The 15473-nt window shown below is 36.4% G+C and overlaps 2 protein-coding genes across 15 annotated transcripts in view; both read left to right on the top strand.

Moving 5' to 3' along the window:
• Positions 1-369: 369 nt before the first annotated feature.
• Positions 370-5187, top strand: LOC125764819 (protein Wnt-2). Of its 6 annotated transcripts, none has more exons than XM_049429423.1 (8): positions 370-593; positions 1755-1840; positions 3133-3287; positions 3358-3420; positions 3567-3706; positions 3882-4016; positions 4586-4776; positions 4847-5187. In XM_049429423.1, exons 2-8 carry the CDS (start codon positions 1788-1790, stop codon positions 5163-5165), a joined length of 1056 nt encoding a protein of 351 aa, XP_049285380.1. In that variant the 5' UTR covers positions 370-593; positions 1755-1787; the 3' UTR covers positions 5166-5187. The 6 variants fall into 6 exon arrangements, with proteins under 6 accessions (XP_049285380.1, XP_049285374.1, XP_049285375.1 ...); XM_049429417.1 differs by having other exon boundaries at positions 1537-1840; XM_049429418.1 differs by having other exon boundaries at positions 1520-1840.
• Positions 5188-6150: 963 nt separating this feature from the next.
• The window catches only part of LOC125764817 (plectin), a 31130-nt gene continuing 21807 nt past the window's right edge, over positions 6151-15473 (top strand). For 3 of the 9 annotated variants that reach the window (XM_049429413.1, XM_049429411.1, XM_049429408.1), the window contains exons 1-9: positions 6152-6981; positions 9535-9602; positions 10379-10607; positions 11917-12126; positions 12190-12342; positions 12445-12686; positions 12757-12906; positions 14341-14437; positions 14583-14638. In XM_049429413.1, coding sequence (XP_049285370.1) covers positions 10457-10607; positions 11917-12126; positions 12190-12342; positions 12445-12686; positions 12757-12906; positions 14341-14437; positions 14583-14638 — 1059 coding nt within the window. In that variant the 5' untranslated portion in view covers positions 6152-6981; positions 9535-9602; positions 10379-10456. Of the gene's footprint in view, positions 6982-9534; positions 9603-9622; positions 10608-11916; positions 12127-12189; positions 12343-12444; positions 12687-12756; positions 12907-14340; positions 14438-14582; positions 14639-15473 lie in introns of those variants that run through there. The other 6 variants (XM_049429416.1, XM_049429412.1, XM_049429415.1 and 3 more) reach the window with 5 other exon arrangements.

Here is a 15473-nt window from a genome sequence, read left to right as displayed (position 1 = left end):
TACGAATGTCCAACAATACTATTCACATCTATTTAATAATGAAAATCTAGAAAAATAAAATATTTTCCAACAATACAATTCTTTACAGTATAACAGAAAACATTTGGCAACCCCTTTTAGGTGGATTGAATTATCTTAACATTTATCCCAGGTCTAACACGGGTACTGACGGGGATCATGATTCCATTCCACGTTTCTTCGATGATTTGCTATGTTCAATTCTCTGTGCCTTCCGTGCTAATGCTGAAGCGTGCATAGAGCGTTGAATCAGACGCAGAACGAGTTTTTTCCTTACCTTCGGAAATCCTACGAGCGAACAAGATTCATCTTTTCGTTAAAGCTGGCACTCAATGGTGGTTTGCTTTCGTCGCTATATCGTCATTGCAGTGATCATCGGCGAGGTCTTCGTCGTTTTCAGTCATTCATTCGGCGTCCGCGAAGCCGTCCACCAGCTCGTTCGTTCGAAAACATGTGTGGAGTAGATAACCGAAGTGCCTGGAACACAAAGTGTTAAAAGAGAAAGAAAATAAAACATAATCGATCGTACTAGTGTGCAAGATATTGGCTAAGGGTGTTCGATACAGTACAAAGAAGTAAGACTAAATGTGTGAATAAATGTGCTGTATTCTAGTGGCTTTTGCTCCGAAAACATGTCAAGCCATTTGTAAACCTGCAACATTCGTGTTTTTATGTTGTAGCTTTTGTTGCGTTTTTACATTTGCTTGGGTGGACTTGTTAGATGCTGCGAATAAAGGCAGACGCAGTAGGCTGTATGGAAATCTTTTGCAGCCCAGCCTGCTTTACAACAGTGTCGTGCAGTAGTTGTTGTGCCGTGTGTTAGTGTAACGTATCTGACCAATCGTCATTATCGTTCGCTATATATTAGCTTTACTGACGTGATACGGAACCATGAACTAGCTACTTTTGTTTTCTTTTGACCAAATGTGGAAGGAAGTGGTTTTTAGTTTTCGAAAGCATACAGTTAGAAGTGGCAAACTAGTATAGCAAACATTATTTTAAATTATATCCGTGAACAAAACAAACACGAAAAAAAAACATTGATCATTTTGCAAGTGTTGCTGCAGTTATGCAAGTTGTAGTTTACAAAAAGAAGCAGCGTTTTCTGTATAACAAAAAAAAATCACTCGTCTATTGACAGTCATGATATCAAATATATAGATTGCTTGATGTGAGAAATGAGTACCGGCTTGCGGCTGCGGACAATATCATCCAATTCCAATGTCATATCATGCGTCCTACGAGTGTTGCAAATCAATCGTTTTTGTCTCGTCTGTTGCTCTGCTTCCTGATCCCGAAAAAGGGTTCGTCGCTTTAACTAGTTGCCACCGCTAGCGCTGCAGTCTTTCGTTGTGGTTGTGAGCAAATCGTGTGTGTTTTTATGCGTTTGCTATTTGGCAATTATCGGCAAACCGTATGGTGGATAACTTGGTCTAATACGTGATATCACTTTGTGTTTGATGTGTGCCTTGAATGTACAAGTAGTTCAATATAGCAATAGCTTTTGTTCTTCTATAGCGTGGTGCGGTGATCTTGTTATAATATCAGTACGTTATACAGCAGTGGATAAAGCGTTATGTAAACGATGTTACTGCATATAGTGAGAAAATATGATAAGTGACTGAAAATTGCAGCTCGTTGTACTGTGTCGGTGCACTTGAAATGTGTGAATTGGGATTTGCACATCGTACTATATACATAGATCGTCTTTATTATTTTGCCTTTCTTTTCGCAAGGCTATAAAATGTTCTTAGAAGCAAGAGGATAAAATGAGAAACGTTGCAGCGGCGCTGTTTGTTATTCTCACAATTTTCAAATTAAGGTATGTAAATATTTCTCAAATTCAAATGTTCTACAAATAATAAAATTAGATCAACGCGTAAAACCGTCTACACGGTTTAGTATCCTACCCACTATCACAAAAAACAGGTTTACCTGAAGACGAAAAACTTAATTTCAAATTAATGATTTTAGAAAATGCTGCTACTATCTAATGCATTCGATTGCTTGAATAGTTATGTTAAACAGTCGTTAGAGAAATCTTGCCCTACATAATTATGCACAGTATTGTGCTTGCCCATCGCTAATGCTACTTGTTTATCGCTAGTGAGTGGAACTCTTAAAACTCGAAGTGAATTGTGATCTACGTGTATTGAGCACACATATTTTTCTACTAATCCTGTTTTTTTTACATTAACTATAGCCAAAATCATAAAATGTGTCTAAATTCTCAGGAGATCTTGATCTGTCATTTTTATCTTTCTTTAACTCTAATAATCCGTAGTTGGATACGTGATCCGAGCCGTAGCAAGGACTGACTATCCGGCTACATTGTAAACACAAATCTAGTAAGCCTAAAATGATCGGCAAGATCTGTAATGTAAGATCATTGAGCCAAGAAGAAGAAGACAAATCCTACCGGAAAGGTAGAGATAAAAATAACTATAATTTTTTTAGAAACATAAACTATTCTTGATTGAATTTATCCATTACTTTAATACTACTCTTCCATTCAATCTTCATTTTCGTACGGGATATTTTGCCTAAACTGTCAATTATTACGACGTAAATGTGTGTCCACAGTAAATTTGTAATCGACCGTTACGATGTAAAACGATCTAATTTACCAAATAACTATGTGCCAATTTTTCCATTTATCTCTTCAAACCATCTTCTTGTTCTTGGCTTAACGACCTTACAGGTCATGCTGGCTTACTAGACTTATTTCTATTTATTATTCTTGCTATGGGAGATCGGTCCAGATTTGATTTGATAGCCGGTCATGTCGCATGGAACCGGCGTCGTTTACCAAATACACCGCCTATCCGCCTCATTCAAACCATACGGATTTCATAAAATATTTATTTAAGAGAGACTTATAGCGTAGAGTTAGAGTTATTTTCAAACTGTTATATCGTTTGGTATAACAGAAGAATGTTCATAAACAAATGATAGTTAAATCATTTCACACACATAAAAAAGCATTCCAGTACTTTTCTTCGAAACAATAAGCTATAGAAGACTTAAACAACGTTTAAATTGTTTAAAAAAAAAATAATTTAGAAAATATTACATTACTTTTGATATGCTAACTAAACCTGTTTGTTTGTACAGGGCCGCCAAATGTTTCGTATCAACAGTGCTTTGCTCGCGTATACCAGGCCTCACGCAAACCCAGCGTCAGATATGCACAGAATCATCAGATGCTGTTGTATCCTTAGCCTCTGGACAGTTATTAGGAGCGAGTGAATGCCAAAAACAGTTTTACGGTAAGGTATGTGAAAATTATATACTATTCGGTTGCTTAATTATGTGTATTTTTTATTACTATTTTAAAAGGTCATCGATGGAACTGTACTCACGTATGGAATAATGACATGCTCGGACAGATAATAGTAATAGGTAAAAGTTTTTTTAAAGTGTAATTGATTGAACGATTCGATAAAATGAGACAATCAATTCAATAATTATATCGAATTCCGTAAATTTATCTAAAATAGAACATTCAAAGAAATGGTATGCATTAAATGTTTTCTACTATCTTCCAGGGTCCAAAGAGGCTGCATATACATACGGTATAACTAGTGCTGGAGCAGTTTACTCCATTACTGCAGCATGCGCAAAAGGGAACATTACAACGTGTGGTTGTGACACGAAACAAAAAAGTTTTTCTTCTAGCGAGTCTGAAGTGAGTGCAAAACGTATATTCAATAATGTTATGTCGTTTGTTTTGTCTATGTTTTGTTGCAAGAATGTTTTATAATGTTGATAATGTTTCATCATATCATATATAGAGAACCTGTTATTGTTTTTATCACTCTCTTTCATTTTCTTTCTTCCATATACACATATTCTTTTAGTAGAACTGGAAATGGGGAGGTTGTTCCGTAGACATTGGTTACGGTATGCGGTTTGCAAAAAAGTTTCTTGATGCCCGTGAAATCGAAAACGATAACCGCAGTCTCATGAACCTGCACAATAATCGTGTCGGAAGAAAGGTAAAGCACATGCATATACACAGTTACACCACATGGTTCATTTAGTTTTTTTGTTGTTGTTGTCAGATTAAGAATTTTATCTCAATCGCTGAACTTGTATGATTAGGTCATTTAAATTTAGTTTGCTCTTGTAAATCTCCAAAACGCACTTTAGGTATGAAAAATTACTTAAGACTGTTCCGTTTACTATATGTTAATCTTATCAGTTAATAATGTAGAATGAGTAGAATGAGTAAATCCAGCAATAAAAGTCTTTAAAGGCGATTAGCTGCGATTTGAACGCTGTGGATGTCATTGGAGCTCTTTGTAACTGATTTCATAAGGTATAAGACAAAAAAAGTAAAAACCAAAGAAAAAAAACAAATAAGAAAAATTTTAGAACATTTTGCTAGTAAATATTTAAGAATTTCCTATCGATTTTATGTTTCTGCATTAGCTTGCGTATTACTGAACATGTGTAATTTTACATGATAACACGTACTATCCAAACGTAGCTTCTCTCTTTTTGCTTCGTTCATTTGTATTGGGCAATCTGCTATTATTCGTTACAAATTTGTATTTTTTAAAAGATAGTGAAGCTGCTCTTACGGACCGAATGTAAATGCCACGGCGTTAGTGGTTCCTGTGCCATGAAAACCTGCTGGAAAAGTCTCCCATCGTTTCACGTTATTGGTAACACCATGATGAAGAAATATCGCAAAGCCAAAATGGTTTATGGGATCAACCTAAGGAATAGTCAACTTCAACTCGTACTGAAACGGTATGCATATGCTTTCAATGATCATTTCATATGCTTAGCTTGTCTTCTAAATCTCACATTTCATGGACAGAAAAGGCAACAAAATGCAGCAAAAAAATGGCAAAATACTGAGTGATGGTCAAATTCCAAAGAGAACGGAGTTAATCTATTTGGAGCCTTCGCCAAATTATTGTGAGCGTAATATCAGTATTGGTGTTCTGGGTACAACAGATAGAAATTGCAATCGTACTTCAACTTCCGTGGATCGGTGCGATCTGTTGTGTTGCGGACGAGGCTATAACACGCACCAGATCGACCGGACCTGGCAATGTAATTGTAAGTTTAAATGGTGCTGCACTGTGACGTGCGATGTCTGCTCCGAGCGCAAGGAAGAGTACACTTGTAAATAAACTAGTATTACACATTTGATAATATTATTGTCTTTCAATGTTTAAACTTTACAAATATATAAACAAAACCTGGATGACATTAGGAAATAAAAGTTTTGGTAGAAAAAAATGTTATTTTTTTATTGAATTGAATTGATGTATTATAATTCAATGTACACAACAGTAAATCCTATAGTTTATAGAAAAATATGAAAGTATATGTTTTGCATGCTAAAGCCATCCCACCATAAGTTACCGATGATGAAAATTTAAAATTAAACATAAATCATTATGTCACACTGACATAATTATTGATTGACTTGCATTCAAAAGTTTAAATACCGACAAACCGACAAACACAGTTCAATAGAAACGAAGTCAAACTGTTGCAAATCAATTATACTATGATATTTATTTGTTAAAGCCATGCTTCAAAGCTTTCCATTGCAGTAGCCTGAAATTGACCAGAACAAAAGAAATAAAATGCAGTGATATACTCATTAAATTTGACTATAATCTAGTACTACCATAGCAGCAATAAAATAGGCCAATCTTCAGATGATGGAGACGCTTGGTTATAGTTTTAATTGAACATCCAACAAAATCAGCCATTCCATTCAATCTGCTAAATTAGCCCTAGACACATCGATACAACGGATAAATTAATGTGGTAAAAATCAATAACAGGGTTTTTTTGTGCGTAACATAAAATTGAAGCGTTTTCTCCACGCGAATGCTAGCACACGTGATAAAAGATCTCTTTCTATTCAAACCGCCACCGAGAAGAAACTTCACCAATATTTGCGAACCGATGCATGCCTAATGCACCAGTACTACCCAAAAAACCGTGTCTATCTATAGCAATCGCTGTGAAGCTTCTAACAGGCTGTTTGTGTCAGAAGCTCACCCAGTGCTTTGATATACATTTATGTCAAATGGCCATCGCACCAATATTTGTGCAAAACCACTAGCAACTGGGCATGCGCACAGCGGATTGCAACGAGCAGCGCTTTTTCATTGATTCTTTTCCTGCCAGTTTTGTAGCGCGAAGTCAAAGATTTTGGGTGGTCGAACAAACGGGCCTTGAGCAACGGAATATCAGTTCAGTGTTCTTGGGTGTATGCACATTTAAAGGGGATTTGGTTCTGCAGCTTGCTGTTACGGTAGTAGGTGGTGCTGCAACAACTGTTGGATATCGAAATATGATAACTTCACCGTGTTGCGGTATGTCCGAGCCAATACTCCATATTTGTTCTACGTACGCTCGTGCTCGTTGGTATGCTCATTAGTATAGCTGATACGGGAAAAGAAGTTCTATAGTTACGAAAAAACAAAAAGCTGTGTGCAGAGGTTCTTGTGCTCTAGTGTTCATCGTATGTGCGAAAAAAAACAGTGCGTTGAGTCTTGCGTATCGCAAAATCAATGGTCTTCGACTATCGAATACGCCACGCGGTGATGGTGCTGTGCAGTATAGCAGGCCAAAAAATGGTAGAAAGATAAGCATGCCGTTGGCTGGTACAATTCTATTTCCCTCGCCGCAAATCGTAGTGCACCACCCTGGCTCATGTCGCCATTTCGTTTTGCTACACAATTGACAAACACCTTTCTGTACATGTGTATGAATAAAGTAAACGAAGCAAATATAGTTACAAAGAAGTGAATACAATTGACCCCTTTGACTGCCATTCAATGGGATGAAGTGTTGATACAAGCTGAGTTAATTTCCAACAACGTATTTGCTGGTGCATATTCAGTTGTATACATATATACTACTTCCTGCTGTGCTACAGTTTAACTAACACCCGAACTAAGTGATTTATTTCTCCGTCATTTTGAGGTGCGTTCCATTTGGTGTTCATTTCGTATCGTATGATATTCGTTACCTCCGTACCCACCGTCATCGAAACCATCAGTATCATCATCATCCTCATCCTTGTCGTCATCATAATTTCGAGCAAGGTTACCAGATTACCATTCATATCCTTGAGCGGTACTAGAAAAAGAAGCTTTTGTTAAAAATAACATATTTAGCACGCGCTTCAGGTGCAAGAGCAGCAAGAGAGACAGAAACCAAGTTTTCTATCATCCCGAAAGTGTGAAATTCTTCCCTTCCAGTTATATGTAAGCATTTTGTTTCTTTTTTTTTTTCTTTCTTCTTTCTGCTGTATGTACCAATTTTATCAAATGGTATGATTGTTATTTTTAGAATACGAGCTCAATGATATTATTTCTGTCCACTTGGGGCCACTGTATAGAAAACATAAATTCTCCATAAACTCCTCTCCGCATCTGTGTCACTCACCATCAATTATTCTCCAAATTATTCTCTTCTTTCTCTCTCTTTCTCTCTATGTTTCGAGCTTCATTCGAACTTCTATAATCCCTTATGGGGCATTACTCACACTTTTCTAAATCTTGAATGCTTATGCTCTTCTCAGTATTCTCTTCTTTTCTACTACATTTTTATGCTCCTTGTTTCATGACCATTCCTCCTTGAAGCGTTTCAAACTACACAACTGAACATGCCATATAGAATACTGTGGGACATTTTATGCCCGGAGATCAATATTGCAAAATTTTCACAATGAACGTGACGGACCGCTGGAGCCATTGCCCATGATTAACATACTCAATGATCGTTTAGTTTTGTTTTTTTTTACGATACAGATTCTAGTGGTGTCCCATTTGCTGTTGCCTTTGCACAGATATGCCTCATTCATTGCTGGGCCTTTTCCCACCATAGTAATGAGAGCATGGACAGATAGTCTGATATGCTCCATTCATACTACCTGCTGCGAGCTAAATTGTGTAGGCGCCTGCGTGCTTATGTATGAGACTGTGTATGCTAGAACTACCGAGTCCAGGAGGTCCTTAAAATATTTCCTTCGTTTTTTTTGTTTGCTCTACCATACTAGCTTACACACGTTATACTTTCAAGCAGTGAGCTACTACGTACAACACCACTTGATAACATAGCATTGCTCCAATATGTATTTATTACACTTTCAACAAACTGTTGGGCACTGTGTTTTGACACATTGTTGGGTGCAAAAACTAATGGAACTGATTGGCAAGGTTATCAACGTTGCAGTGTGCCGTGTTTAACTCCACATATCCTTCAAAATGCAATAAAATCATGCAACTATTTACAAACGAACATGTTTTAACGGGTCATTTGTTGGGGCTCCTTCTCTTTTCAAAGCGCAAGCTGGACGCTAATGAGCAATCATTTTGATTCACATTTATAATTGACACGAATGCAATTGAACAATCAATCGAACAACCTAATTTGAAACATGATGTGGATAACCAATTGGCTGGATGTACAGAATCGAATCATTGTGCGAATCAATGGAGACTATTTATTGTTCACTAAGGTCCATGTGTGCCTTTAGCTGAACTATATTAGCACAACATTTGAAAAGACTTCTTCACTTCTTCGGAAAATGCATGTGGCTTCAAGGATGAAATTTACAGCTTACCCACTTTTACATTTACATTTTAACATATTCAATAAGGTATAATGTAAATAGTTTCTTGTAAAATATTGCAAACCATTTAATAACGTCAAATTTATGTTCATTGGCATCCTGGTTCCGGCTTGTTTAACTAAATGGGGTTCATTAAATTATTATAAGTAGCGTAACATTGATGTTGTATAATGATAGCGAATATAATTGATCAACGACATTATTCTATGAGCCCATATGATTTGCTATACTATGCAATTCTTTTAGTTTAATTATAAGCAAAGGTTTTAAATCGCAAAATACTCTAATGAGTAAATTCATCAATAGTTATGAACTAATGCTCCTTGATGAGAAATCAATAATTATCACTTTCCAATATGTATGTCTATTCAGGTTATATATATATATATCTTAAGATAGGATTTAAATTAGTGCAGTCACATTGTTTATATCTTAAATCACACGTAATTCAAAGCTATTTTCGCATTGAAATATATAGACAATATGACAACAGTACCATTAATCCGTGCTAGTCTCAAAGAAAATATCGTATCTCAAAGCATGCATTTGTCAGTGCCGCTGACAAAACGAAACATTTATCAAAACATTTATCCTAAGGTACCGCTATATATGTACAGATATCATATAAGGCGCTGGAACAATATGTAACCAATACAATCATTTCAATTATACAACATCAAACCTACCATATCTGCTTTCGCTAACATTTTCATTTACCATTACATTACTTATAGATGCGAATAATTAATTTTGCATCACATGTTACAAATATCTTTTGAAATAAGTCAGGCAACCATTTTATAACATTCTCTGCGGCTCTGAAAATCATTTTTCCCCGTTAATGTAACGAAACACGCCGTTTAACGATTTGTATTTTGTCTTATCATTCGACTCTACAGCATCGAGAAAAGGGGTTTGTCAAGGTAATTCACCGTGATTCGTTTCAACCTGAACCAACACCCATACGGTGAGTGTTTGTTGACGATGTCTACCGCGTAAATGAAATATATTTTTTTTTCTAAGCGAAAACCATTATCCGGCACTCCTGATGTATAATAATGACTGTCATGATACAGCAGCACCCTGACAATTTTTGTTTGCTTAACAATGTTTCATACTTTCTTCTCATAAACCACTAGAGACTCATTTGTTTCAGAGCATTTATGTTTATACTGCATCAGATCTGTCCTAATGAGAGATTAACATTCTGCAAACTTCATTTAACACCGAGTGTTATCATGTTATCACCTATGTCTAAAATTAAATAGAAATAGCTTTTGTATTATGCCTAAGTATCGAACATGGTTAAATTAAATGAATATGATGAACATCTTCATGCTACTGTCTAAACATAGTATGTGAACTCGAACTAGAAAGATACTTGTTTGTGTTATTGTTCATGGTAATTTCCCTTATGCCAGATTCTTACATACGTGCGGTTCACAAACATGGGTGTACTATCGCTGTATAGCTTCATAAAGCACTTCTTTTTCCCTTCGTACTCATGTTACCCGGATACAACAGTATATTTATAGTGATTGTTTTTATTTAATACATGTTACATTAGAACAATTCACCCTGTACATCTTCTTCTGTTGTAGCTATGCACTTGCAGTACCCAACCCCATTTCAAATCCGTTTCGTTTTTACTCATCAATCTATGTTGCTTTTCTTTATATGCACCGATTACACATGATGTGAAAATGCGCCACCATCAATACCACAACAAAAAACACTGTAAAGCAAAAAAAAACCCCAAGCATAGCTAATTCCAAAGGCGCTGTGAATACAGTATAGACCGCGATCCGTTCGCGGCATATTATGTCTCGCGAAGTCTACAGCACAGGTCAAGCAAATCCAAGCACTACCGGTACTAGAAGCCCTGGTCGACCAACGAGACGATTAACTGAACTGCCGACTGTTGACAAGTCGCCTTCACGAGACTACGGCGGAATCCGAGGAAGACCCTTAGGTGAAATAATTATCGTTTTTACATTGATCGTAATTTTGTATTGTATGCCTCTATTTTTCTCTTTGTATGTAAATCTTTTATGTATGGAAATTGCAATTTCACTTCAGTATTCTATATGCTGAATTTCGCATCCCTTAAGGCCCATTCTTCAGACCTGGCTGCACGAGACGGTCCAGCCGATCTGAAATTACAATTCGTAGCGATCTGATCAAACACAAACGAATAGAACGAGAACCATGCATTATGCCAATGCCAATCGTGGCAGTCAATATAATTGAGTATGTCTTGAAAAATCAATAAAATCGATTTAAATTACCACACACGCAGCTGGCGAACAGAAGCTCACCGACTATAGTAAAGTTCCCGGAAAGTTTTGATAAAGTTTGATGAATCTTATTCTAGGGAAATTTTTGGATTTGTAGTTTTGTTATGTTGTTTCGCAACACGTATTTTTCTAACCTTCTTAGCCGGTTGTTGTTGAACATTAATGTAGTACACATTAATGTAACAGAAACAAGTTGTGTGCACATTAATAACCAATTGTTTGATAAGAAATAGGCAGATTGTTTACATAAGTTGCAATGGTTGAAATCGCAGTTCATTTGTGACAGTAACATTTTAGTTTTCTATTTTGTTACACTCTCTTTAAACGCTTTCCATTGAAATCAGTCTACTCGCTTTTAAATGGTGTTATTCAAAACAATTTTAAAATTGTTTTATCAAATAATTTGCTCAAAATGCCCACTAGACTTGCTGATACGACTTTATAAAACGATGAATAAGTACACTTTTGTTAGACATTTTTTTGATTGCAAACCGTTTTCCAAAATACAGTACAACAACTTCGGATGATATCTCACATGCTTGTTTCGATTTGTTCGAAGTGGAAATATACATGTATAGCTTAGCCAGAAACGTTGTTATAATTATTTTATTTTTTTTACTTAAAGACAGATAAAAAACGTCTCTTTTCAACATTACATGAATATTCACAATAATGCTACACTCAATATCCGCACGAAAACAAAAACTATAACAACATTTTGGTAAAGTTTCTTCACAAAAGATCAATTCATTTTAATAGATTGTTCTAAAATATCAGTACTTTTTGTCCATTTTTGCATTGTTGCATCACGTTTTGCCAGAAGAAGCGCCAAATAGGATAAACTGGAAAAGTTGTACTGTATATGAATAGCATTCATCCCGCATGTAGTACCATAAGTTTACCTTTTTCGTAACTGTGTTTGGCTTTCGTTCCACAGTAGAATCATCTTTAGCTCATAAACGTCACCTTTCCCCATTCTTATAGGGCCCAATACACACCAATCACGCTCAGGAACTAATTCTCCGCTGAACTACAGCTGGAAGTCTTATCCACATCATAATTCATTTACAGCCATGGGTAGTCCATATTACCGGGATATGGACGAGCCCATCAGCCCTGCTGGTGGTCACCATCGCAGCAGAAGTGCCACTCGAGCTCCTACGCACTCGTTGGAGTATCCCCGTGAGCAGCTAAGTACGATTTGTAACATTTCACCAATAGTCAGACATCTCATGGGATATACATATATTTGAACAGGAACTCGTTACCAATCATTGGACCGGGGTCTCGTCGATCCACACGATCGAGAATTTATACCAATACGCGAGCCACGCGATCGCTCTCGCGATCGATCCTTAGAAAGGGGTCTCTACCTAGAAGAGGAACTCTACGGTCGACCACCAAGACAAGGTGATAAGTTATACATGCAATATGGCACCGATGGACCTCAAACATTTAATGTTATACTAATATTTCATAATACTATAAACCTTCTGTCTTTTCGACACACAGTAGCAATGCCGGAACGAGGATATTTAGGCGATTTGCAAGTGCAAAATGGTGAGCTGCAACGCGAGCTTGGCAATTTAAAGAAAGAGCTCGAACTTACTAATCAAAAACTCGGAAGCTCGATGCACAGCATCAAAACGTTTTGGTCACCTGAACTGAAGAAGGAACGAGCGCTTCGGAAAGAGGAAAGCGCTAAATACAGCCTGATCAATGATCAGTTGAAGTTGCTGAACAGTGAAAATCAGGTACGGATATGTCAAAACATTTTGTTTGCACTATGTTTACAAATCTGCCCATACTTCTCTTCACATGTAGAAACAAGCAATGTTGGTGCGGCAGCTTGAAGAGGAGCTGAGATTACGCATGAGGGCTCCAAATATCGAAATGCAACAGCAAATGGAAGCCCTGTACGCAGAAAATGAACATCTTCAAAGAGAAATTTCCATATTGCGCGACACCATTAAGGTAACATATGGCTTAACGCACTAGTTTAATTCGTTTCGTAATCTGCAATGGGAGGCCCGGGCCCCCCACCGGGGCACCACCGGGCTGGTGTATGTGGTACACGGTGCCGGTTCCAAAGGACTGGAACGGGTATCAAAGTCCATCCGAGACATCCGCCCTTAGCAAGGACTGACCAAGGACTGGCTAGGTGGTAAAAATAAGTCTAGTAAGCCAGAAATGGCCAGCATGACATGCCTATGGATGTTAAACCAGGAAGAAAAAGAAGGCCTTACAGATCAATAAGTCAAGAAGACGTGTAGTGAGAGAGAAAACCTTGAACCAATCTTAAGAAAGAAAACCTTAAAACGTATCAACCAAATCAATTCATTACATGCAATCCTATCTTATGAAACTGTATTGTTAGGATCGCTGTAGCAAAATGATCGCATCTAAAAGAAAAATATCGTTCACTCGGCGGCTCTTATCTCCAAATACTTTGGATGTCAGGATACTCCTACCTCGAGGTACCACTGTATATGTGTTTCATTTAGCACAGCATTCAGCTTTCATTTTTCAAGCGTTTGATTGTTAATGTTTTTTTTTTTCATTTTTTAAATTTTTTTGGAAAATTGGAAAAATAGAATTGGGATACGAAATAATCTGCACCAACTGCATTTGTTAGTTCAGTAACAGTGGACTACACGATGAACACGTTCTAGGCTATAAATTATATTAGATCGTGCTCGCTACATGCTAGTCCGTTTCTAGATAGCGTTAACGCATCAATAAATAAAAGTTGCACTACTAAGAAGAATGTGAAAATTTAACATTTGTCTGGACTACAAGTTTTTGTACCTAAAAATGTGTACCTCCGCTGACTATACTTTTTTTAAAACGGAGAAAAAAAATCTATCTTTGTTACACTAATATACTAATAACTGATTCCGGCGTAAAGGTGTCGTACTAAAATGTGCCTTCATTGTGCATGGACTCTTGTGCTTCTATTTATCATATCTGTTGTACTTGTTAAAATATCATCTGCTACCATTGTGTTCATAGTCGCTTGCTGTGGCGGATTTACACTTTTGGAGACCCTAAATGGACGTGTGGGGCGCTAAGCAGGAAAGCAAATGGGGCCCGTGTCAAATGCTTGGATAGAGAGAAATAGTTCTGATTTTATTCACTAATAAATTATTATCCATAATAACTGTTTTACTACCGAATACTGCTTTGTGCTTGTAAAATAGTGACAGTGAATATCAATGAAATTCATGACAATTTATAAAACTAAAAAGGTATTTCTTTTCCTACTCAATGGAAATGTTTTCTTTTTGATGCATTTAGCAGTTTTCTCCAGTAATTACTGTTTCGCATTATAAAACACCAGTAAATACCAATTTATTAGTATAAATTAATGTATGCCACATATTGTCTTATTTACTTTCTTCTATTTAGGAACTGGAACTTCGAATAGAAACACAAAAACAGACGCTTCAGGCAAGGGATGAAAGCATAAAAAAATTACTGGAAATGCTACAAAGTAAAGGCATGGGTGCGTATATCAAAACAAACATTACATAAACACACAAAAACGCAAACAAAATTGTGCATGCGTCATTTTAAATTTCTCCATATGTTGCTATTTAGCCTTAAGATCAATGGTCCTTTACTGATAAGCTGATTTGTTTCGCTTCTAGGCAAAGAAGAAGAACGACAAATGTTTCAACAAATGCAAGCTCTAGCTCAGAAACAGGTGAGTTTGATTTACTATTCGTGTTTCAACACTTTGAAAACTACCTAAATTGACAATGCAATGCTCTAGTGCGGCATACAAAGAACACATTTATTTATGTTGATCAGATTGATGAGACATTTGAGAGAAACGTCTTATTACATCTTATTATAATGAATGCATGGGAATAATGATCATATTTTATTCGTTGTTTTGTTTTTCTAATCAACACCAAACTCCTCAGTCATGATTTCTTCACAATGTTTATTCCAAGAGCGTAAATTTTCATAGTTTGTTGAATTTACATCAGTTTCATGTTTTCTTTTAAGCTACCATCTATTTTTATTTCTCGTTTGATTTAGTACATTTCGCTTCTAATGCTTACGTACCTGTTGTTTGGCGAAAGAATTATGATAACTTATTTGTTAAAACAACCGTGCGCATTAGCAACTACGCTAGCGATCATACACCCACACACGTGGGATAAGCTATTTGTTTCGATCTTTCTCTTTCTCTTCAACTGTATAAATCTCGATATGTTTGTTGTTATATTTTGTCTTTGTATGTTTTATTCTTATCTCTATTTCTTACTTTTTTTCGCTCCTTCCGATTTTCTATCACACTCTTTCTCTTTATCTTTATACATATCTCTCTCACTGTCTCTGTGACGTTGTTAACGTTTCAATTATATGTTCAATGTACATCCGCTACCGTATTTCTTGTAAATAAATTCTTATGGCTTTCACGAAGCTTTTTAAAATACATAAGAATTTCCCATTCTTACAAAACCTTTGTTCTTTGTTTATCATCTTTTGTTCACATGGATTTTAGAATTATTTTTATTTGTTTTACATTT

This window comes from Anopheles funestus, chromosome 2RL (genome assembly GCF_943734845.2).
Source record: "Anopheles funestus chromosome 2RL, idAnoFuneDA-416_04, whole genome shotgun sequence".
In the NCBI taxonomy this organism is placed as follows: Eukaryota; Metazoa; Arthropoda; class Insecta; order Diptera; family Culicidae; genus Anopheles; species Anopheles funestus.
The sequence above is the reverse complement of the archived record's forward strand: the minus strand, read 5'-3'. Positions and strand labels throughout refer to the sequence as shown.